Source organism: Coregonus clupeaformis, chromosome 19, assembly GCF_020615455.1.
Source record: "Coregonus clupeaformis isolate EN_2021a chromosome 19, ASM2061545v1, whole genome shotgun sequence".
Lineage (NCBI taxonomy): Eukaryota > Metazoa > Chordata > Actinopteri > Salmoniformes > Salmonidae > Coregonus > Coregonus clupeaformis.
Window position 1 is genome coordinate 38,484,928 of NC_059210.1, and position 25,870 is coordinate 38,510,797.

At 45.9% G+C, this 25,870-nt stretch overlaps 1 protein-coding gene across 1 annotated transcript; it reads left to right on the top strand.

Annotated features, from left to right (window-relative positions):
- The first annotated feature begins 5,981 nt into the window (after positions 1 to 5,981).
- Positions 5,982 to 25,775, top strand: LOC121559020 (zinc finger C3H1 domain-containing protein-like). Its single transcript, XM_041872315.2, is given in 36 exon segments — positions 5,982 to 6,696; positions 7,124 to 7,609; positions 7,888 to 8,000; positions 9,389 to 9,746; positions 9,951 to 10,189; positions 10,472 to 10,598; positions 10,803 to 10,897; positions 10,982 to 11,176; positions 11,687 to 11,848; positions 12,562 to 12,708; positions 12,867 to 12,985; positions 13,210 to 13,353; positions 13,497 to 13,671; positions 14,184 to 14,321; positions 14,599 to 14,851; positions 14,853 to 15,229; positions 15,484 to 15,593; positions 15,692 to 15,823; positions 15,942 to 16,063; positions 16,221 to 16,322; positions 16,451 to 16,573; positions 16,792 to 16,972; positions 17,126 to 17,312; positions 17,595 to 17,786; positions 17,983 to 18,220; positions 18,581 to 18,686; positions 20,048 to 20,405; positions 20,505 to 20,635; positions 20,793 to 20,900; positions 21,149 to 21,253; positions 21,625 to 21,790; positions 23,122 to 23,222; positions 23,531 to 23,632; positions 23,882 to 23,921; positions 24,498 to 24,560; positions 24,702 to 25,775. Coding segments are annotated over 36 exon segments (6,525 nt in total). The 5' UTR covers positions 5,982 to 6,143; the 3' UTR covers positions 24,879 to 25,775.
- The last annotated feature ends 95 nt before the right edge of the window (positions 25,776 to 25,870 follow it).

Below are 25,870 nucleotides of genomic sequence, written 5' to 3' on the forward strand. Positions count from 1 at the left end.
AACGAGACACCTAGGTATTTGTAGTTGTCCACATACTCTAGGTCAGACCCGTCGAGAGTAGTGATTCTAGTCGGGTGGGCGGGTGCCAGTAGCGTTCGATTGAAGAGCATGCATTTAGTTTTACTTGTGTTTAAGAGCAGTTGGAGGCTACGGAAGGAGTGTTGTATGGCATTGAAGCTCGTTTGGAGGTTTGTTAACACAGTGTCCAATGAAGGGCCAGATGTATACAAAATGGTGTTGTCTGCGTAGAGGTGGATCTGAGAATCACCAGCAGCAAGAGCGACATCATTGATATACACAGAGAAAAGAGTCTGCCCAAGAATTGAACCCTGTGGCACCCCCATAGAGACTGCCAGAGGTCCAGACAACAGGCCCTCCGATTTCACACATTGAACTCTATCTGAGAAGTGGCTGGTGAACCAAGCGAGGCAGTCATTTGAGAAACCAAGGCTATTTAGTCTGCCAATAAGAATGCGGTGGTTGACAGATTCGAAAGCCTTGGCCAGGTCGATGAAGACGGCTGCACAGTACTGTCTATTATTGATCGTGGTTATAATATCGTTTAGGACCTTGAGCGTGGCTGAGGTGCACCCATGACCAGCTCGGAAACCGGATTGCATAGCGGAGAAGGTACGGTGTGATTCGAAATGGTCGGTGATCGGTTTGTTAACTTGGCTTTCAAAAACGTTCGAAAGGCAGGGCAGGATGGATATAGGTCTGTAACAGTTTGGATCTAGAGTGTCACCCCCTTTGAAGAGGGGGATGACCGCGGCAGCTTTCCAATCTCTGGGGATCTCAAACGTTACGAAAGAGAGGTTGAACAGGCTAGTAATAGGGGTTGCGACAATTTCGGCGGCTAATTTTAGAAAGAAAGGGTCCAGATTGTCTAGCCCACATGATTTGTAGGGGTCCAGATTTTGCAGCTCTTTCATAATATCAGCTGTCTGAATTTGTGTGAAGGAGAAGCGGGGGGGGCATGGGCAAGTTGCAGCGGAGGGTGCAGAGCTGGTGACCGGGGTGGTGGTAGCCAGGTGGAAAGCATGGCCAGCCGTAGCAAAATGCTTGTTGAAATTCTCGATTATTGTAGATTTATCGGTGGTGATAGTGTTTCCTAGCCTCAGTGCAGTGGGCAGCTGGGAGGAGGTGCTCTTATTCTCCATGCACTTTACAGTGTCCCAAAACTTTTTGGAGTTAGTTCTACAGGATACAAATTTCTGTTTGAAAAAGCTAGCCTTTGCTTTCCTAACTGCTTGTGTATATTGGTTCCTAACTTCCCTGAAAAGTTGCATATCGCGGGGGCTATTCGATGCTAATGCAGTACGCCACAGGATGTTTTTGTGCTGGTCAAGGGCAGTCAAGTCTGAGGAGAACCAGGGGCTATATCTGTTCTTAGTTCTGAATTTTTTGAACGGGGCATGCTTATTTAAGATTGAGAGGAAAGCACTTTTAAAGAACATCCAGGCATCCTCTACTGACGGAATGAGATCGATATCCATCCAGGATACCTGGGCCAGGTCAATTAGGAAGGCCTGCTCACTAAAGTGTTTTAGGGAGCGTTTGACAGTGATGAGGGGTGGTCGTTTGACCGCGGACCCGTTACGGCATTTTGCTACGGCTGGCCATGCTTTCCACCTGGCTACCACTACCCCGGCCACCAGCTCTGCACCCTCCGCTGCAACTTGCCCATGCCCCCCCCCCGCTTCTCCTTCACACAAATCCAGACAGCTGATGTTCTGAAAGAGCTGCAAAATCTGGACCCCTACAAATCATCTGGGCTAGACAATCTGGACCCTTTCTTTCTAAAACTAGCCGCCAAATTGTCGCAACCCCTATTACTAGCCTGTTCAACCTCTCTTTCGTAACGTCTGAGATCCCCAGAGATTGGAAAGCTGCCGCGGTCATCCCCCTCTTCAAAGGGGGTGACACTCTAGATCCAAACTGTTACAGACCCATATCCATCCTGCCCTGCCTTTCAAACGCTTTTTGAAAGCCAAGTTAACAAACAGATCACCGACCATTTCGAATCCCACCGCACCTTCTCCGCTATGCAATCCGGTTTCCGAGCTGGTCATGGGTGCACTTCAGCCACGCTCAAGGTCCTAAACGATATTATAACCGCGATCGATAATAGACAGTACTGTGCAGCCGTTTTCATTGACCTGGCCAAGGCTTTCGACTCTGTCAACCACCGCATTCTTATTGGCAGACTAAATAGCCTTGGTTTCTCAAATGACTGCCTCGCCTGGTTCACCAACTACTTCTCAGATAGAGTTCAATGTGTCAAATCGGAGGGCCTGTTGTCTGGACCTATGGCAGTCTCTATGGGGGGTGCCACAGGGTTCAATTCTTGGGCAGACTCTTTTCTCTGTGTATATCAATGATGTCGCTCTTGCTGCTGGTGACTCTCAGATCCACCTCTACGCAGACGACACCATTTTGTATACATCTGGCCCTTCATTGGACACTGTGTTAACAAACCTCCAAACGAGCTTCAATGCCATACAACACTCCTTCAGTAGCCTCCAACTGCTCTTAAACACTAGTAAAACTAAATGCATGCTCTTCAACCGAACGCTGCTTGCACCCGCCCACCCGACTAGAATCACTACTCTCGACGGGTCTGACCTAGAGTATGTGGACAACTACAAATACCTAGGTGTCTGGTTAGACTGTAAACTCTCCTTCCAGACTCACATTAAGAATCTCCAATCCAAAGTTAAATCTAGAATCGGTTTCCTATTTCGCAACAAAGCCTCCTTCACTCATGCTGCCAAACATGCCCTCGTAAAACTGACTATCCTACCGATCCTTGACTTCGGCGATGTCATTTACAAAATAGCCTCCAACACTCTACTCAGCAAATTGGATGTAGTCTATCACAGTGCCATCCGTTTTGTCTCCAAAGCCCCATATACTACCCACCACTGTGACCTGTACGCTCTTGTTGGCTGGTCCTCACTACATATTCGTCGCCAAACCCACTGGCTCCAGGCCATCTATAAATCACTGCTAGGCAAATCCCCACCTTATCTTAGCTCATTGGTCACCATAGCAACACCCACCCGTAGTATGCGCTCCAGCAGGTATATCTCACTGGTCATCCCCAAAGCCAACACCTCCTTTGGCCGCCATTCCTTCCAGTTCTCTGCTGCCAATGACTGGAACAAATTGCAAAAATCTCTGAAGCTGGAGACACTTATCTCCCTCACTAACTTTAAGCATCAGTTGTCAGAGCACCTTACCGATCACTGCACCTGTACACAGCCCATCTTAAATTAGCCCGCCCAACTACCTCATCCCTATATTGTTAATTATTTTGCTCATTTGTACCCCAGTATCTCTATTTGCACATCATCTCTTGCACATCTAACATTCCAGTGTTAATACTAATTGTAATTATTTTGCACTATAGCCTATTTATTGCCTTACCTCCATAACTTGCTACATTTGCACACACTGTATATATATTTTTTTCTGTTGTATTTTTGACTTTGTTTTGTTTTACCCCATATGTAACTCTGTGTTGTTGTTTTTAATCGCACTGCTTTGCTTTATCTTGGCCAGGTCGCAGTTGTAAATGAGAACTTGTTCTCAACTGGCTTACCTGGTTAAATAAAGGTGGGAAAAAAAACAAAAAACAAAAAACGGACGCAGGCAATAAGGCAGTGATCGCTGAGATCCTGGTTGAAGACAGCGGAGGTGTATTTAGAGGGTAAGTTAGTCAGGATGATATCTATAAGGGTGCCCATGTTTACGGATTTAGGGTTGTACCTGGTAGGTTCTTTGATAATTTGTGTGAGATTGAGGGCATCTAGTTTGGATTGTAGGATGGCCGGGGTGTTAAGCATATCCCAGTTTAGGTCACCAAGCAGAACAAACTCTGAGGATAGATGGGGGGCAATCAATTCACATATGGTGTCCAGGGCACAGCTGGGGGCTGAGGGGGGTCTGTAGCAAGCGGCAACAGTGAGAGACTTATTTCTGGAAAGGTGGATTTTTAGAAGTAGGAGCTCAAACTGTTTGGGCACAGACCTGGATAGTATGATAGAGCTCTGCAGGCTATCTCTACAGTAGATTGCAACTCCACCCCCTTTGGCAGTTTTATCTAGACGGAAAATGTTGTAGTTGGGGATGGACATTTCTGAATTTTTGGTGGCCTTCCTAAGCCAGGATTCAGACACTGCTAGAACATCAGGGTTGGCGGAGTGTGCTAATGCAGTGAATAACTCAAATTTAGGGAGGAGGCTTCTGATGTTAACATGCAAAAAAACAATGCTTTTACGGTTACAGAAGTCAACAAATGATAGCTCCTGGGGAGTAGGAGTGATACTGGGGGCTGCAGGGCCTGGGTTAACCTCTACATCACCAGAGGAACAGAGGAGGACTAGAATAAGGATACGGCTAAAGGCTTTAAGAACTGGTCTTCTAGTGTGTTGGGTACAGAGAGTAAAGGGGGCAGATTTCCGGGCGTAGTAGAATAGATTCAGTGCATTATGTACAGGCAAGGATATGGAAGGATATGAGTACAGTGGAGGTAAACCTAAGCGTTGGGTAACAATGAAAGAGATAGCATCACTGGAGGCACCGATTGAGCTGGTCTCCGCGTGTATGGGGGGTGGAACAAAGGAGCTATTTGAGGCAGTTCGAGAGGTACTTGGGGCTTTACAGTGAAATTGTATAATAAGAACTAACTGGAACAGCAATAGGCAAGGCATATTGACATGGGAGAGAGGCATAAAGCAATCACAGGTGTTATTCGAGAGAGCTAAGACAACTGGTAATGGCAATGAAAGTTTGGGCTGAGGCTAAACAGATAAACAGGACACTGTGTAAAGGAACAGTCCAGCAGGCATCAGCTGTGCAGCTGAGTGATCATAAGGTCCAGTGAACAGCAATATGTGAGTCCGAGAGCAGTTCGAATTGGTGCTACAGCACTGGCTAGCAGGTAGCACAGCTGTTGTTTGCGTGTGCTAGCGGGCCGGGGCTAGCAGATGGATCTTCGTGGTCGTCGCAACGGGAAGCCTGTTGAAACCACAGACGATTACGTCGGCAGACCAGTCGTGATGGATCGGCGGGGCTCCATGTCGACTCTAGGAGGTCCCGTCCGGTTGACAGAGAGGTAGATAGCCGGGAGATGGGCCTGACTCGAGGCTAGCTCAAGGCTGATTAGCCAACAACATCCATTTGGCTGCAGCTAGCTAGTTGCGATGATCCGGAGTTAAAGGTCCAGTGATTCAGTGATTCCGGCAGAAAAACCGATATGTTCTGGGTCGATAACACGCTGTGCAGACAGTGCAGACTGGCCGATAATAGTCCAGGCTAGAGCTGGCTGGTAGGTAGTGCAGGCCACGGACAATGGTGAAAAACCGCTAGCGGTGGCTAATAGCAAGTAGCTAGTTAGCTGGCTACTCCCGTCCGGTAGACAGAGAGGTAGATAGCCGGGATATGGGCCTGGCTCGAGGCTAGCTCAAGGCTAACTGGTGCTTGCTTCGGGGGCAGTGGTGATTAGCCAACAGCAACATCCATTCGGTTGCAGCTAGCTAGTTGCGATCCAGTGTTAATGTCCAGTGATTCAGTTATTCCAGCAGAAAATCCAATGTTCTGGGTGAAAACCGCTAACGGTGGCTAATAGCAAGTAGCTAGTTAGCTGGCTAGCTAGTTTCAACTGGAGATTATAGATAAAAGGTAAGTCAATAATAGAATCCGTTCCACATTGAGTGAGGCTATTTACATGGACACACACATAGTACACACATTGTCTGCTAAATGACAAAAAAATTAAATAATAATAGTACACGACCGCACTGCTACGCCATCTGGTAGAACAGAATTGGGCAGATCATGATTGATCGTACTTTCCAGCACAATAGTTGGCGGCATGCACTTGAACGATTGTTTGCGGACCGCCATGATCTCATAGAAGAAGAAGAAGAAGAAGGCTCTTTGTTCAAGTGGAAAAGGAAGTATCGCGAGAAGCGAGATTAGCGAGGCAGAAGTGGAAAGAGGAAGAGCGTAGCTAGTTAGCTTTATATTCGTTAATATTGGCATAACAACCGATTTATAAATCCGATCTTGTAATTATAAACAGATGTTGTGCGTTTAAGTATTAATCTAACTACTATCACACTCGATTAGACTACACAATGGATTCAAATTCAAGCAATCGGTCTCCGAGAGAAGAAGGGGAGCTCGAAGACGGAGAGATCTGCGATGATGACACAGACGAAAATGTGCTTGTACAGCAGCAGGGTACAACGAGGCCTACTACCATGAATAACAGCAACTCCTCACGAAATACATGGAAATCGAAAAAACCGGCACGAACTTTACCACCTATCATGGGTAGCCATCCTACAGATTTTCGACTTTTAATTCCATACAACCGCGGACCTCATTCGCTCAGTTCCGGCTTTACCGCGAACCACAGACAGCAAGGCGGACCAAGTGGACCCGTCCGGTTACCACTGGGGCCTCGCTGTGACCAGAGCCCGCGTTCCAGCTTCTGGGAACGAAGTCACACAGCCCTGGGTCGATTGAGGCACCAGGGGAAACCAGATGACGGTCGCGGGGATTGGGGACAAGGAGGCTGGGGAGACGGATGTGGGGGAGGGAGAGAGGCTGGTAGGCCTCCCCCTGGTCGTTATGTGCCCGGGGAGAATCACAGTAACAAGAAAGAATCTCCCTCGAGAAACAAACGTATCCTTTGGCATTCATCTCATGACATCTATGTGATTGTAAAGTGTGTGATACAATGTTAAGGTAAAAGCCTAACAAATGTAACTACACATTGTAACATGTCTTTCTGTTTGGCTGGTTGTAGCTACTAGCCTTCAATAGGCCTTGATTTCAGTGTAGTCATATAGGCCTTCGATTTCAGTGTAGTCATATTGCATCTGGATCTGCCATTTTGTAATGACATTTGATCATTACACAGCATTCCCCTCCCTATCATCAAGACTCAATTGATTTAATCGCTTTTTGAGTTAAAAACAAAATACCCAGGGTTATTGAGCTGGAAATGGGTTTAGGATCTAAATACATTTAGCTATTAGGGTCAAAGTCTGTCTGTAGTCAAACTCATCAGACTCATTAATTGTGCCTTTCCTTCACTCCCTGACCTCAGAGAAGGTAATGATGGGGAGGAATCAGGTAAGAAACCAACAGATGATGCACAACAACAATGCTGCCAAAATCGAGAATGGTGTTGACGAGAGTTTCGAGGATCTGCTCACGAAGTACAAGCAGATTCAGCTGGAGCTGGAATGTATTAGAAAAGAAGAAAACCTGGTTCTGAAGCCCAAAGACCTGCCAGCTCAGAACGAGGCTGAGGTCTCTGCAAGTATTCCCCTAACCGAGCCATTACCCGACACTAACAGTATTCCCAATGAAGCTGCTGCAGGGGACCCACCAGGCCCAGAGAAGACAGAGGAGAAAAGGGGTTTTCAGGCGTTCAACCTCAAACCTCTACGTCAGAAACTCCTCACTCCTGCAGAAATTGATGCGCTCAAAATAAAAACGGAAAACAAAGATTCAGAGGAGGAGGACAGTGACGTGGAGAGTGAAAAAGGTCCTGTTGAACCAGTTGCTATCCCGGCTGCTACTCCCAAAGGTGTGTAACAAAGCCACTATATAACACAACACTGCAGCAATGTGGTAACACAAACTAAGGCAACACCGTGAAGCAGATAAGACTTGACTATAATCAATAATGTATTGTTTTATTAGCCACAGTGTTCAAAATTCAAAAGGCACTCGCACATCTGAGCTATCTTTTTTGCAGGTGCATGGTAACAGTTGAATAAGATGAGAAAAAAGAAGAAACCTGCACACTGCTCTTGATAGTGTCACTGCTCTTGATAGTGTCACTGCTCTCTTCTGTCTTTTCAGGAGAGGAGGAAAAAGATGGTGTGAAGAAAGAGGCAGATGAAAAAGAGGGGGAGAAGGATGCAAAAGTCTGCTGCAGGGAATCATCAGAGGACTCCGCTAAATCCCCTGTCAAGGTATGAATCTGTTAAAAAATTATAATAATAAGGCAATAAAGCCTGTTTTTTCTACTTACCCAGAGTCAGGTGACCTCGTGGATACCATTTTTATGTCTCTGTGTGCAGTTTGACGGAAGTTTATGGTAGTTTCTGAAGCCATTGCTAACTAGCGTTAGTGCAATGACTGGAAGTTTATGGGATCAGCTAGTTGATTGTGCTAACACTAGCAGATCCCGTATACTTCGTTATTGCGCTAAAGCTAGTTAGAAATTCCAGAAACGACCTTCAAACTGCACACAGAGGGAGAAAAATGGTATCTGTAGCTAGTTTTCCATCCAATTGGCGACAGATTTTCATGCGAATATTCAAAAATCCTCACAAAGAAAATATGCACATTTTCCCACCAGTAGTGTGTTTCCACCAAACTGACTTGTTGCGGATAAAAATCAGTGCGTGATGACGTAGTGCACACAAAATGTACATTCTCACTAAAGTTTTCATGTACCGAATAAAAATCTAAAGTTCAATGTGTTTCCATCGCATTTTCAACTCTACCGATAGTTTTGTCACAAACTTTTGCGTTAAATAGCAAATTTGCCAACTCCGGTCTTGGCACCTGTGCTCCAGCCAACAGCTAGCAGATACAGTGTGGGTAGGCTGTGTGGGAAGGCTAGTCTACATGATGAGATTATTATGGATAAGAGCAAGAATATGTTTAGTTGTTAAACGGCAGTCAAGCATCGATCATCATGTCACCAGAATAAGACCATCGATATTTATTGGAAAGGAGCATCAAGATCACCGTGCACTTTCACCATCCTGTGAAGTTTATTTATAATTTATTGAATCTGTAGCCTAATAAACTGCATGGTTTCCCAAGTCGTAGTGGGAGGGCCACAAACCATATCATTGTGTGACTCAAAGTTGACTTCGATAGGATGGTTATTATATCAATATTTGCGCATAAAGGAGTTTCCACCACCATTTCTTGCATAATACATTTTACCTACATAAATCCCACCATGTCGAACAAACAAATTATCTGTCTGCATTTTAAAAAAATTACCGAAACTTCCTGTTTCCATCACAGCTTTCGTGATTGTTGTTTTTATATGGTATGACTTTACTCGCATTAAAAACTGAATGGAAATGTGATTAATGAGTTCATCTGACTCTGGGTATGTAGAAAAAAGGCTTAAAAGCCAAAATCTCAAACTATCCCCTTAAGGCATGGCATCTAGAGTAAGCCATTCAAGGCACAAATATTAACTTGAGGTGTGTGTTTGCAGCTCTTTTGAACGTTTGTCCAGATGTCCATTGACACAACGTTTGAGTTGTGTGTGTGTGTGTGTGTATGTCAAGTTAGGATCCTGGTCATGCGGCCCTCCCCCTCTGTCTCCCTGCAGCCTGAAGTGAAGGGGAGAAATGAAGATGAGGACCTGTCTGAGCTGCAGCTGCGTCTCCTGGCCCTGCAGTCAGCCAGCAGGAAGTGGCAGCAGAAAGAACAGCAAGTGATGAAGGAGAGCAAGGATAAGATCACCAAGGCCAAGCCCTCCCAGGAGAAGACCTCCAGCTCCTCTGCCTCCAGTGCCACACCACCAGAGAGGGGCAGAGTCACCACCAGGTCTGCCTCTGCTGCCTCGGAGAAGGCCAAAGCTCTGGCCAACAAGCCCCAGGAGAAGGCCAAGGCTGGGGTTAAGCCTCCAGCGGAGAAAGGCAAAGCTCCGGTCAAGGGGTATCATGGGAGGAAGACAGTCAGCCCAGGTGAGGAGGGCCTTTCTGCTTATTCAGATCTGAACTGTCCTCAATGTTGGCACCAAACGTTCCATCACAATGACATTCTGGTTTTGGAAATGTTGGTCACATCTTGGTTCTTGTGTATTTTAATAATGCATTTTAGCTCTGTAAATATTTATGTAATTTAGTGATGTATAGTGACTGCCATGTGCGATTAAGTAAAGTAAATAGGTTTTGATCCCCTAGGCTCGGCCGCCAAGCAGGCATTCCGAAAGCAGCAGCTAAGGACGTGGAAGCTCCAACAGGAGAGAGACCAGGAGGAGCAGCGGAGACAGGAGGAGGAGGAACGCCGCCGGAGGGAGGAAGAGATCCGCAAGATCCGGGACCTGTCCAATCAGGACGAGCAGTACAACCGCTTCATGAAGCTGGTGGGCGGGTCCAAGCCGCCGCTGCTGCGCAACCGGAGCAAGGTAAGACTGGCAGGGAGAGAAAGATCCTGAAAAAAGACCTTGCCCCCTACCCCCTAGGCATTTCATTTAGGTTATCTGATGCCTTCAATTATATGTGAACCTTTTAAAATTGTATAGTCTCTGCTTAACATCTGTTAATGTGGTGTGTGGGGTTCTTTCTCTTAACTCTATTGGAATAGAGCTCTCCTACATTACTGTCAGTGGCATGGACATGCAAAATGATTGAAAAATAGATAATGTGAGGGCCTAAGTTGAAATGTGTCATTTGTGTATCAATCTCAGTCCAAGGACAGCGACCACACCAGGAAGTATTCTGGTAAACAGGGATTGGACACATCAGGGAACCTCTACCAGTATGACAACTATGACGAGGTTGCCATGGATACTGATAGTGAGACCAATTCTCCAGGTGAGCAACCAGCTCACCTGCCAATGCACTCACTGCACTGTTGAACATTTCTGAAGGGATTTTATAGAACCCCTCCAACATGGTGAAATGATTGTTTATAGCTAAGGACTTGGCCATCAATCCAGGCCTCTTATTGCAATGTTTGGCAGTTTTATTTCTATGGCTGAATCTGATTGTATAACATTCTGTCATCTTCTCTTTCAGCGTCTTCTCCAGTACATGATCCATTTGAGATCCCAGGATGCTTCAGTCACATGCCCATGCCTTTCCGTATGGAATCCCCCACTCAATGCAGAATGGTACGTTCCAGCCCAAACTCTAAACAAGGACTGTTCTATGCAACTCTTATAGGGGTAACAAACCAGCTTCCTCTTTCTTTCCAGGATTTGGGACAGCCGCGTTTCCTGTCCGTCATTCCATCTGCGGCCCCTCCACCATTACCCCCAATGCCCCCACCCCCGGATGAGCTGGAGCCTCCCCCAAAGCCGCCGTTCGCTGACGAGGAAGAGGAAGAGGAGATGTTGCTTAGAGAGACCTGCCTCATGTCTATGACCAACAAGAAGGTGCCACTGCCCGAGGTACAACACTATATGGCTCCATAAGAGGGCAAAGTGACATGCCTGTGTTATCTGTATTGTGTTAGGAGTAGAGGAGGGTTCCCTTAAGTCATAGTCATACTCTGGAAAGTTAATTCCTCTCAACAGAAGATGCATATTTTTCACTCTTCTGTTAATTTACAGGTGTTAAACAATGTTCAAACTTATCTCAGTACCCTGCTATATCAGATGGGCAACTCAATCACGATATCGTTTTCCTGTTCTACAGCAGAGCATTGTCTTTGAACAGTGGACTTGGTGAATGGGGCGGCAGGTACCTTAGTGGTTAAGAGCGTTGTGCCAGTAACCGAAATGTCGCTGGTTCTAATCCCCGAGCTGACTAGGTGAAAAACTCAGTCGATGTGCCCTTGAGCAAGGCACTTAACCCTAATTGCTCCTGTAAATCGCTCTGGATAAGAGCGTCTGCTAAATTACTACAATGTAAATGTAAAATGTGAATCTGGCTTTAAAAATGTATTCCTCCCCCCGTAGGATATGACCCTTGACAGCGGCCCCCCCCCTCCCTCCGTCCTGGTCAGTCTGGTCCAACCTGTGCCCAGGAGCAACCCTAGTGTGGTCAGCCTCAACACAGCACCCCAGCCATGGAGCAACAAGTTCAGCCGTGGGCACCACCTTCCCAGGCTGCTACTGATGGTAAGGATAATACCATAGGAGGAAATCAAACCATTGAGTGATGGCCACATATCTACCCTCCTAGCCAGGCGAAGAAACCATAGAGATCCAAATAGTTCACATTCCTTAAAACCCACAAAGTCCTGAAGAGCTTTCATTCTTTCTCACTTTCTACCACAATTTTACGGAATAGCGTTCATTCTGTTCACCTATATTCCAAACCGTTTCAAACACTGTCATGGAAATATGCAGAAAAAATAAGTCAGTGGATTTGTGACTGATTCTTCTCTGAATGGAAAACTGTCTCGTTGTCTTGCATGTGCTGAAAAACATGTTTTAAAATATGCTCTATTGAAAATGTTTAACTTCAAAGTCATATTTTCCAAGAATGACATATGCTACTTTTTTGTAGTGTCGTCTTATGAGAACAATGACTTGGCTGCCATAGGCAACATTACATTACAGCAGCACATGTGTGCCCAATGACACCCGGCCTCAGCTATGTTCCCAGAGCGCTCTGTGGTTTGTCACCCTTGAACAATAAGCTCATCTTAGACTGCATCCCAGGGCCCGTATTCACAAAGCATCCCAGAGTAGGAGGGCTGCTATAGGATACATTTGGCCTTTCAGATCAGAATGAATAAGACAGAGGTGACCTTGGCACTCCTATTTTGAGATTAATTGATTTTGAGTTGTGAAGTCGGTTCAAATCATACGTTTTATTGTTCCCCCAGCTCCCACGGCACAAGGCTGTGGTGGTACAACTGAACGGTTCAGACGACAGTGACTCAGACATGGAGGCCTGCAGCAGTTCTACACAGACACAGTCTGTCTTTGGAGGCCTGGAGTTCATGATTAAGGAGGCACGCAGGAATGCAGAGGTACGTACGTGTGTGTGTGGTCCAACAGTTTGGCCTCTGAGGACATCCTCTCAATTTATATACGAATGGCAGAATCTTAATTTGAGATGCGCGCAAGTGTGCTAATTGTATGTGGTTGAAGGGTGACAGGCTGTAATGCTCTTTCTCTCAACTTCCAGGCAGCGAAACCCAAACCGACCACAGGACCTGAGAAGGAGAACAACCCAGTCAGAACCCCAGAGGCTCTATCTGACGAGAAGAAGGAGGAGTATCAGCTGCTCAAAGAAGAAATAGCCAGGTATAGTTTTCAGAGGATTGTCTGACAAAGTGATATGTAGTTTTTCCACCCAGGCATTGTCTATGGATATAACATTCATTAATGATTCATTAACCAGCAGTGCAATATTAATGGCACCAAAGTGAGGGAGGATATTTCTTTAAAATGTCACTGATGGAACAGAATGGACTATACTCACTGAAATCTAAAAATTTCTTACTGTTTTATTTGTTGTCTGACTGCAGTAGGGAGAAGCAGAAGATTCTGAAGGACCACAGTCCCCGAGGTGTGCCCTCTCCTGCAGGCTCTGATCCCGATGTGGACTTCGCTGCCAAGGCAGCGGTCGAGCTACAGCTGACCGAGGCAGAGACCATGCTGACCAAACACGGGTCAGTGCCTCAAACACCAGAAGAAAAAAACACCTTGACGAAGGCTGATGCCCAAACACATTGGTCTTTTCAGTAATTGTCTCACATTAGGGAATTACTTGGACTTATGGCTTTCCATCTCTCTCTACCCCTCCTCCTCTCAGAAACCTGCTCCTGAAGGACGAGGCCATCCTGAGGCAGCTCTTACAGCAGGAGCAGAAGAAGGAGGAGGCTTTGAAGGCAGCGGAGGCCAAAGTGGCCAAGCTCAAAGAACAGCTCCTGGCCTCAGAGAAGATAGTCAGCGCCAACAAGACCCTCCTCAACAGACTCCAGGAACAGGTGGGTGTTAGAGTCAGGAAGGAACCCAGGGGGAATGAAATTAAATGGGAATGAGCTGTGAAGTGTGAAGTAAATTCCTAGCTGAGGTATTTGTGTCTGGGTGGGCATGTTGAGAGCAATGAGTCAGATGGCTGAGGGTTTTAGTCAGTGGAAGCTGAATGATGGAATAGGAGATGTTTCTACTGGGAATGTTGGGAAAATGCCAAGCTAAAGTAATGTCTGTAAAGGACACGACACATTTAATTCAGTTCTCCTTTCCGTTGCCCTTGGAAGTGTATATAGCAGGTGTGGCCATACCAACCCTCCTATTGGAGAGATACTAGGGGTGTGCTGGTTTTCACTCAACACACCTGATTCAGCTAATCAAGGTTCTGATGAGATATAACAAATAAAATATACTGTATATATTATTGCAGTTATCATACTTGTCATTAGGTTGTGTTATGTATCAGCTTTCATATGTCATTTGTTACCACCCTTTAACGTCTGTCATGTATGTTCCCACCCCATAGGTTAATCGTGTTCAGCACCGCGTCTCAGTGAAGAAGAACAACGGCCTGAAGTTGGAGGAGGAGCTGGTCCAAGCCCAGGCTGCGGCAGGCAGAAGGCCAGGGGGTCAGAAACGACGCACGGACGTCAGCCACCCCTCGGTGAGCACCATACCACACCTTACCGACCCACACTATACCATGACGGAGCCCTTGCTTGTTGATTGATAAAACATAGACGTGTTCAACAAGGACATGTCCAGTAGGGCACATCATAAATTGTTTTGAAGCGGAAATTTATTGTTATTGGACTTATTCATGTAACACCACCTCTGTTTCAAAATGTATTTTCCCATTTCCTTTCTACTAAACACGAACCAGCCATAAGTAAAGGCCAGAGTTCTCTAAACCCTTTCTCTGCTCACCCTCCGCTCCTCAGCCTGTGAAGCGTCTGTGTGTGGAAGTCTCTGTGGCCCCCCGCGGCTCAGAAAGGCACTTCGCCGACCTCCTGGCCCAGAAGCGGCGTCTGCAGCAGCTGGAGTCAGAATACGCCCTCAAGATCCAGAAACTCAAGGAGTCCCAGGCCCTCCACAACAGAGGGGCTGTCCCTGAACCCCCCTCCACCCCAGGCCACCTCCACCCCTCTCCCCAAGGCTCGCCAGCCCAGCGGTCCCCCCACCAGCCCCTTCCCCCTGCCCCAGCCCTCCCTGCACGACCTCACCCAGGATAAACTCACCCTGGTCAGCAGCGACGACCCCACAGAGACAGAGGAGAGCGACCTGGAACCTGCCGCTACAGCCACGCCCTCGGCCCGGAGTGTTCGTAGACGCTCCTTCAGAGAGACCGGCTCCTTCACCAAGCCTAAGCTGGACCCTGGTGGGGCTGGGCTGGTCAAGGATAGTCCAGCCAAGCCTGTTACGGTTAAGGCCTCTGGGCCCGGGGAGCTTTTCCTGGGGCTAGATGTGGAGGCCCTGCAGAGGAGGGACCAGCAGCAGGCCAGGCTGGGAGAGCTGCTGCTGGGGGAACTACTGGCGCTAGGGGGCACTGTGGAGAAACCCCCTTCTGGGAAGGTAAATAATAATAATAATAATAATAATAATATATCACTTTAACTGGACCCGCTAATGCTGAATTCAAATTTCCTTTGGTTGTGGTTTTAAAAAATGCTGCCTTGAAACAGTTTTTCTTCTTACTACTTATTTGGTTGATATGTGCAGTTTCTGGACTAGCATACAACACACTTGTCGGGTCTAAAACAATGTTTTTCATTTATTCTCCATGGTTGAGAGACTGAAATGTTTGTGTTCATTACTTTAATGTGCAGGTGATATCGGTGGATGTGGACACCATGGCTGGCCAATCAGGCCGTGTCGAGCTGAAGCCTGTCCCCTTTGGACCATATCGCAGCCCTCTCCTGGTCTTCAAGTCTTATAGGTAGGTGGCTAGTTCACTACTAGGGTAGCTCCCAATTACTCGTGCCAAGAAAAACAATATCTTGCCATCAATCAAACCTCATCTTCTTTTGCCTTCAGGTTCAGTCCATACTTTCGGACCAAGGAGAAGTTATCACTCAGTTCTGTGTCTTACAGCAACGTTGTAGCGCCCAAAAAATGTTTCTGTCGCTTCGACCTCACGGGCACATGCAATGACGATGACTGCCAGTGGTAAGTCAGTCCTCTTAGTGTGTGTGTGTGTGTAAACATGCATGTGAATCTAGACTCATGTCTGTTTCATTATAACAAACCCACCTCCCTCCTCTGGGTGATCTGGTCTGTGTTTTAGGCAGCACATGAGAAACTGCACTTTTGGTGGAAACCAGCTGTTCCAGGATATCCTGTCGTACAACCTGGCCCTGATTGGCTGCTCCGAGAGCAGTACTACTGATGACATCAATGTTGCCACAGGTAATAGAACCACACTGCCATCTGGCAATATTGAAATACCATTGAGCTTAGAATGTATGTATTGGTGATTGATAGTGCACGTTTTGGAATCTATTCCATGATAAATGCATGTTTAAGGCTTTTACTGACAATGGTTGATTGGTTGTCCTATTTTCAGAGAAGTACATCAAACAGCTGTTTGGGGCTAACAAGGATCGCATGGGGATGGACCAGAAGGCTGTTCTACTCGTCAGCAAAGTGAATGAAAGCAAAAGACATGGTGAGATGTCCATACCATTCTTACTCTAGCAGTTAGGGTTGAACACTGTATTGAGCAGTTAATGTACTCTTTTAGAAAATGTTCAAGAATAGAACCCTTCTGACGTGTCTAACTTGTGTTTTGTCTAGTCCCTCCCTTCACCACGTGTAAGGATCTCAGGAGATGGAGGCCTCAGCCCGCTCACCAGGCTAGCCCAAACACAGGGGACGACAGCTGGGACGAGAGTAGAGACACTGGTCCAGTCAAATACGGTGAGAACTGGTTAGTCAGTTGGCTCATCTCCCAGCAACAAACCAGTCTTCAAAGCATAATTACAACTGATCTGAAGCGCAGTGTAAATAATGGAAGCAGCACTAACACAGCGATAGCTTCTCTTCAGTTGTGCAGAACACAACTGTTGTTGTTTGTTTTTCTCCTGGAGATCTGACCTTAAACCTCTGCTGTTTGTCTGTTTCCTTCCTTGTCACAGACGGTTGTTCCAAGATAAGTTTTTCTGCTTCCCTGGATGTGTGTGGGACCCCAGACGACAAGCGTTACTTCATTAGTGAGACTGACGACATATCTAACCTGGAGACCAGTGTCCTAGAGAGCCCCCACAACGCACAGCTCTGGATCAAACTGGCATTCAAATATCTCGGCCAGAAAGAAACGTAAGTGGATTCCCCTCAAATACAGACCCTCCGGTGTGTTAAGTTGGTCACTGAGTGTATTTTTAACCTTAAGGGATTGAATCCTGGTTTAGGCTAAATGGAAAATGCAAATGTGTGAAATGCAATAAATTGTGTTATGTTGCTTCCTTGTAGGTCAGCGGCTGAGTGCCTGGACGCTGCGTTGAACACTCTGTCTCGGGCCCTGGAAGACAACCGGGACAACCCAGAGATCTGGTGCCATTACCTGTCTCTGTTCTCCCGCCGAGGGAAGAGGGATGAGGTGCAGGAGATGTGTGAGATGGCTGTGGAGCACGCCTCCGACTACCAAGTCTGGTGGAGTGTAAGTTCTCATGTCCAACCAACCCTCTGACAACCTACTGTGGGCCATTTCCTCTACAGGGCTTTGTGTGTCCACCTCTGAGGCCTGGCTGTAGGGTGCATAATTCAGGACCTTCGGTTCCGCAGTCCTGACGGTTTTTATTTCCCTTGGACACTTGACGTTATTGATTGGCTGAAGACTACCACACACCTGGTGTCCCAGGTGGAAATCAGTCCCTAGTTAAATAGCACAGAGGAATATCAGCAGGACTAGATGTAACTGCTGTCTTTTTTCCTTCCCTAGTACCTAACCATGGAGAGCTCGTTTGAGGGGAAGGACTATGTGTGTGGTCGTCTGCTGCAGTACCTGCTGGACTGTGCTGGGACTAGTGGTCTCTCTGAGAGGCTGTCCTTCCAGCTATTGGAGTCTCTACTCTACAGGGTCCAGCTCAGTGTGTTCACAGGCCGGCTACAGAACGCCCTGGCCATCCTACAGGTAAGAGACTGCAAAAAAGACAACCTCGAGTGCAGCCAATATAGCTGCACACATCAATATTCGGGTCCAAGCCATATGACACCTTATTGCTACAATCAGGCCAAACTGACTCATAACTCTTGGATTAGCTACTGCTATACAAAATGCACAAGGTTCCCAAGATGCTCAAGGGCGAACGATAACCTGTTCATTTCAGAATTCCTTGAAGTCAGTCACTGAGCGGTGCATTGCTGATTACCTTACCATAAGTGACCGCTGCCTGGTCTGGCTATCCTTCATCCACCTGATGGAGTTTGACCGCCTGCCGGCCAGCCTGTACGACCCGGCTAACTCCAATCCCTCCCGAGTGGTCAGCATCGAGGCCTTTGACCTCCCCTGGAGAACACCGCTCGATGTCCGCACAGAGCCTGACACACTAATCGCTGTGTTCGAAGGTGAGCCGGGCTTCAACGACACGGGGTTCAACGACACGGGGTTCAACGACACGGGGTTCAACGACACGGGGTTCAACAACACGGGGTTCAACAACACGGGGTTCAACAACACGGGGTTCAACAACACCCACATAGAAACTGTCCATGTTTTTTCCAGGTCTCCTACTTAGCTTTTTCAAACAATTTTAAATGTTTACTTTTTCCACAGTTGCTCATGGTAATAGTAGTTTATTTAGACACATAAAACCATTATGCTTCCAGTTATACTATTTCCACTCAGTCACTAGTCTTCAGTTTTTCTGAAGTCGACAGCTGAGAGAGAGGGCCATTGATTTCATACTGGTTTGTTCATTCCTACAGATGCACTGCGTCAGTGCACAGACCAGACTCTGCCTCCCAGTGAAAGAACCCTGGCCTGTTTGCCTCTACACACTAACCTCATCACTGCCTATAGCCTGCTGGGAAGGTAAGCGCAACGCTGGCATTCTGCTAGCTAGGTGTGTGTGTGTGTGGGGAACCCAATAAAATCAGGTTTGTGTGTTTGGACAAGCAAGGTATTAACCCTTTACACTCGTACCCGTATACAGGTTGATTTGGGCACTAACAAGCCCAGTAACATGCTGTAAATTGACATCAGAGCTCTGGTTCTCTTCACAGCGCTGTATGGGTTTTGACTGACAGCCGTTCTGAACTTTTGTTGTCTGAGTGAGTGAAATGCTGTAAATTTAAGAGGACTCAATGTATTTTGGAAGATGAGATGTTGAGGATTATAATAAATACCGCTTTGATGTCATACAAGCAAGCCAAACACCCGCGAGTCCAAATGTGCACTTCACATTTCCAAACCATATACAGTGTCAACGTTTATTATCACTCTGTTTGATGTACAGTTACAAGATGACATGGCATCATTCCCTGGGTTGTTCTGAACAGAATGAGCCTATGTTTGTTTATTGGGAAGAAAATTTGCCGCGTAAATTTGCCGCGTAACAAACACCTGAATTAACTCAGGACACAAATTACGATATGTTTCTCTGAATTGCCTGAATTCTCTGAATTGCCTTGTGAAAGCCTAACACTGCAAGATCGTATTTTATCATTTATAACTCATATTGGCAATAAAACAAGCTTTGAAACCATGCCCACCTGACCCAGATTGCAATTTATAATGGAACGTTTTTGGATTGCATAAACAACGCCAGTAATTGTGTGATGGCAGAGGGATGCAGGGTTGTATTCGAAAACAAAACAACTATAAATGTGCTTGCTCTAGTTCCTCAATGGCACAGCTAGGCGTGCTTATAAAAGCACTTTATCATTTAATGACTCTTTTAGTCCTAAAAGTGCGTTGAAATTGCTTAGGAACTGTGCACACTTCGGAGAGGTGTGGTGGCCACTTGAAGACACCAGTTAGTCCTCTCACTCAAACCCTTGTCATTTTTTGGGGTCTTATGTTGCACCTACCCCACATTTACCAGGAATATTCTTATGTTCAACAAATGTGGCATAAAGTACATGCTTTTAAAATGCACATAAAATCAAGTATTATGTTTGGATTCAGTCTTGTCAGGCAAACTGTTGTGTACTCATCTTTTGGTCTAATCATTTCCCCAATATCTCCAAACTGTTCCCTTTCAATTGCTACCATGGTTATGCATATGCTTTTCATATTTTTTCTATATGAAACATTTCAATTTACCCCTATCGGCAAATTCCAACGAGTGTAAAAGGTTAATGTGTGTGCGTTTGTGGTTGGGTGGGTGTGTCATTTAAACTCTACTAATATCTACTGCTAGTCTTAACATAAAAATGACTTGCATCCCGTAGGTACGATGCGGGCCTTGAGCTGTGCGAGTCCCTGTTGGCGCTGTGCCCGCACTCCTGTGCCCTGTTAGATGCCCTGTCAGGCCTGTATGTGGGGAAGGGGGATGTTGAGCAGGGTGTTGGGGTGTGGCTACGGGCACTTTCCCAGTGTCCACACAATGCAGAGGTCTTCTACCACACCTGCAAGTTCCTCATGGCTCAGGTCAGTCTCTCTCTGTGGGCTGTGTGGAGCTCCTGTTCAATTCAATACAACTTTATGTATCCAGCCCCTTCAATTAAGAAAGGCATTGTCAATTTACATTTTAACAGTCATTCTGTGTCTTTTCAACTAAGATTTCTGACAGGATTCACAGAAGGATTTTTTTTATGACAAGAACATTTACCAAAACACTATTTAAGAGCTGATTCCTTTCCATTTTTCGCTTGAGTGTCTTTCAAGTTGCTTGTACACAGTTTCTAGCATGATCTAGCTAGCCTGTATCATATCTCTGAACAGGAGAAGTCCAGTTGCATCGCTCCTCTGTTCCGAGGGTTCGTCCTGTCTTTCTGTGACGAGGATAGAAGTGACCAGCAACCTGTGGATGTGCTACGGTTGGTCATTTTCTCCTAGAACTTAAGCAGAAATGAATGTCCTAACTCCTAAAACGTCAAAAACAACCTGACTTTTTATAAACCAAGTTGCTTCCGTTCTACAGTGGTATACAGTTCAATGTTCCATGAATTAATGTGATCTCCATTTATTTTCAAGGTACATCCTTTGTATTCCAACAGAGGACATCCTAAGAGGCCCAGTTATCAAAAAACAACTTAAAGAGCAGCTTAGCCACCAGATGCCTTACCTAAACCTCGTCCATTGGTAAGTATTGTGATGTGATATGCCGGCTGACACAAGCACAGTTCTTATTCTTATATGGCAGTTCAATGCACCGTCGTTAACGTTTATCGGTAACAGTTTACAATAAGGTTACCTTTATAAAAGGCTTATAATTAGGTTATTAAAAATGTATAAATACAAGACGACATGACGACAGTTGGGCTTCCTGATCATAACAATAATTTCATACAGTCAGGCGATATTTAATTTTGTGGTGTCTTGTTTTGCAGTCTGTGGCAGTGGGTGCACAGTAATGTAGGGGAGGTGATTGATGCCTTCGAGAGAGCCCTGGGAGCCATAATGCAGCTGGATGTTCTTCACAAACTGTGGATGGAGTGAGTCAAGTCTTACAACAACTTGTCAGCATTTGTCCGTTGCAATTGCATTCAGCCTTTCACCCACCATTGCCATCCATAAGGGTAGTAAGATCATCCCATGCGGTGAAGGGGACACCTCTGAAGAGGGTCAAGCCATAACAAGCCAGATCTGAAGATCCTTATAGCAGTGATAACAGACATGCGTAAAATAAAAGGGCCTCGGGAGTACAGGCTTAAATCAGGATGACGTTTAATCTAATCAGACCACAGTGGTTGGTTAGCAGCTAGCCTCTGAGAGGGGCTGCCATAGGAATATCATGTCCACACATCCAGGTGGGGGAGGGCCCAGAGACCTAACCTGACTAACGGTCTAACTGTTCTGTCTCCAGTTATCTCCTCTTTACCAGCAGTAAGCTAGCTGGGAGCCCTTCCAACAGCAGAGCGCTCCGGATGTTATCAGATCTGGTTCAGCGTTGCCTAGTAACTGTCCCGTCCAGGCTTGAGGTTCCGTTCAGCTCGGCCCAGTACTGGAACTGCTTCAGATTTCACAACAAGGTAGGTAACTGGGTTGTGTTCAGCAGGGAATAACATTGTGAACGTTCTGATAGAAATGTAAAAAATAATATTTTCCCTTGAATCCAGGTGAACGCTATGATCCCTTATTGATGTCACTTGTTAAATCCACTTCAGTCAATGTAGATAAAGGGGAGGAGACAGGTTAAATCATGATTTTTAAGCCTTGAGACAATTGAGAAATGGATTGTGTGTGTGTGTGTGTGTGTGTGTGTGTGCAATTCACAGAGTGAATGGGCAAGACAAATGATTTAAGTGCCTTTGAACGAGGTATGGTAGTAGGTGCCAGGCGCACCGGTTTGTGTGTCAAGAACTGCAACACTGCTGGGTTTTTCACGCGCAACAGTTTCCCGTGTGTATCAAGAATGGTCCACCACCCAAAGGACGTCCAGCCAACTTAACACAACTGTGGGAAGCATTGGAGTCAACATGGGCCAGCATCCCTATGGAATGCTTTTAACACCTTGTAGTCCATGCCCCGACGAATTGAGAGCAAAAGGGGGTGCAACTGAATATTAGAAAGGTGTTCCTAATGTTTTGTATACTCAGTGTATAATGTAGAACAAACATGCCTCTGAAATGTAGTATAAGCAATCATGTCAGCTCATTTCAATCCGGAAAGTTTTCTAACCTTTGTCTTCCCCGTACCTGTGACCTCAGGAGTCCATAACTGCATGCCATGGACCAGATCACAGAAATTAGTGGAGGCTGGTGGGAGGAGCTATAGGAGGATGTGCTCATTGTAATGACTAGAATGGAATTACATTTACATTTTAGTCATTTAGCAGACGCTCTTATCCAGAGCGACTTACAGTTAGTGAGTGCCTACATTATTTTTTGAATTTTTCATACTGGCCCCCTGTGGGAATCGAACCCACAACCCTGGCGTTGCAAACGCCATGTTCTACCAACTGAGCTACATCCCTGCCGGCCACTCCCTACCCTGGACGACGCTGGGCCAATTGTGTGCCGCCCCATGGGTCTCCCGGTCGCGGCCGACTACGACAGAGCCTGGATTTGAACCAGGCCTTAGACCACTGCGCCACTCGGGAGACTATTAATGGATGGTATCAAACATATGGAAACTACATCCGTTCCATTGATTTCATTCCAGCCATTACAATGTGCATGTTCTCCTATAGCTCCTCCCACCAGCTTCCACTGCCAGAAATCCACCTAACCCCTCAGATTCTGTTTGTCAGGAATTGACTCCTTGAATTGATAGCATTTAACTTTCATCGGTTTGTGACATTGTTTGCGTCCCTAACTTAAACGTTTTCATATTTGCAAACCTCTGGACTTGTGCTCGGCAGGTTGTCTCCCACTACCTGAGCTGTCTGCCCCATACCCAGCACCCCCATGTCCTGGAGAGATTACGATACACCATGCCCACCAACGCTGAACTTGCCCTGAGGTACACAAAGCACCCGATACACACAGCAGACAAACTATGAGCCAATTGTAGCTAACTATTTATGCTTGCTTAGACATGGACTGAGGGTTTTAGAAGTGGAAATATATTCCAGTTGGAATTATGTTTTGGCGACTTGTTATTGTTAAAGTTTAGACTGCTGGGTATATTAGTCGTTGTATGGTTACGTCTGCAGTTGTCTGTTTGTGGAATATGTTATTGTCTAGGTTCTAGTGTTATGGCTGGGTCTAATATTTATTGTCTAGGGCCTGTAATGTGCAGACGGTTAGGTTTGATTTGTTGTTGTATAGGTTGCTACATCAAGAATGGCAGGATGGAAACATAGAACATCTGAAATTCCAGGCCAGAATGTTGAGCAGTAGCGTTCCAAACTGTCTGACCAACTGGAAAATGTAAGTCCAACTCTCTCCTCTTCACTGAACAGCACTTGTGCTGCTGGTATGGCAACAAGGTGAATATTTTTTCTAGATGGATTCTCACTGTTCTAATGCACTTCTCAAATGGCCTTTTTCACATACAAAATGCAGCTTCTGTCCAACTTCAATCGCAGCTTTGAAAAGCTGCTGCACAGGCACTTGAATAGCAGGAATTGCCTGCTATTCAAGTGCTGACAGACTTTTGTGCTGTGTGTTTTTCGGCAGAGTGATCGCTGTGGAGAGGGAACTAAAGGAGCGCTCCGAGGTGAGTTAGTAGGGGTGGGTGGGTGGGCGGGCGGGGGGAATGAAAGACAAATAAGTAGGGGCAGTGAGAGATGAGTAAAAGACTGGTAAAGGAGTGGATGGATGAAGGTAATAGTTTAGGGAGAGGGATATTAACATGGAGGGAGATATGACTGGAAGTTAGCAGGGGGTGGTTTGGATATACGGTATATGATGCATGTTGCTCTGTTAACCTGTTGCTGATTCTGTGTTGCTGTCACAACCTCTTGTGTGTCGGTGTTCCACTTTGCATATTTATCTTGACCCAGCTGTCCCATAATCTTCCCTTCATTTTGTTGTAATCTATTTCTTCCCTACAGGCTATTATCAGTGTTCCCACAATGTAATGTATGACAGTTAAAAGGCTTACATCTGACCACGGTGACAAAATGGAATGGTTGGATGTTGTTGCTTGGTAACGGTTTGGTGTATTAGAGAGTAAAAACTGTACTAGTCACTAAAACCACTGACCTTATTCCATGCTCTTTCTCCTGTTTTGTCCTTGTCCTCCGCTAAACTGACATGTGGCGCCCGCGTTTGGTGTTTTTGTTTGTTGTAGGTCCGGCTTCTTTATCAGCAAGCCCTGCAAAACCTTCCACTGTGTGCCACCCTATGGAAAGATGTAATTTCCCCCGCCGATACTATCTCTATAACACACACACCTCAACAGAAAAACGTTAAGACTTTTTTGTTCCACCTGGCAGATAATGCACGCACGTTCACCTACCCCCCTTCCCTTTTCCTCTCCTCTGTCCCTTTCCAGCGCCTGCTGTTTGAAGCTGCGGAGGGAGGTAAAACTGATAAACTGAGGAAACTTGTTGACAAGTGTCAAGAGGTGGGAGTGAGTCTAAGTGAGCCCCTAAATTTAGGCTTGAGCAAAACGGAGGGAGAGGAGCACTGGGGATCAACCCCCCTCCCCAAAAAACGAGATTCAATCTAAGTCCTATCAGACCAGACCAGACCACTGCCTAGTTTAGCCAGATAGGGGAAGACTCTGCTGCAGCCCTCCCGCAGTAGCACTCTCTCTGGGCGGTCGGGAGGTGTCCGCCCCTACGCAGGACGGTTGTTCGCTCATCCCTGAAGCCAATGAATGAACTCCCGCCTCCCTGTCCAAACTCTGGGCCACGCACTCAGGGTTATATCACCTTACATCATGTACGTAAGTATAGACCTGCTAACTAAGTGACATCTTTGCGGTTTTATTTTTAATTTACATGTTTTTAGTTTGGCTTTTATTTTAACCTTTTACCTTTATGTACGGGGTTGGAGGAATTGACAGACTATAACATCCTAACAGGGATGTTGACGTACGTCTGTCTTGAGTGTTTTAAAGGATGTTTTCCCCTAATAGTGACGCTCGCTGCTGCTATCTACAGTATGTGTAACTTTTTGTTTTCCGGTGTCTTCCAAGGGAAGAGATAAATGACTATTTTATTTCTATATTTGTTTTAAGAAGTGATTAAAAAAACATTAATAACCACATGAAAATTAAAGGGCCAGCCATGGTGACAACAAAATGGCTGCCTGCAAAAGTATTTATATTTGGCCCCTCTCATCACTGACCCGTGTATTTTTGAGACTGCCAGCCAGACTGCTGAATGCTGTGATCTCCTCTCCGCCAGTCGACCAGCAGGGAAGATCCTTTAAACGCATCACTAGGCGAGGATAGTCACAAACATCTACTAGTTTAAATGTTCTCATGTGCAATTTCGTTTTTGTCAAAAATATTATTATAATGGTTAAGAGTATTTGAGAGGAGGAGCCAAGGATTAAAGTATTTCAACTGTTTTTGTATGTTGAAATTGAATGTGTTTATATTAAATTATTTTCTAATTTATTCTGTTCTGTCTTCATTTGCTGTGTAAGATTTGGTTGGGTTTGGGCAAAGAGGGAACCTTGTCAACTGGAGTGAAAACAAATGTTGAATATGTT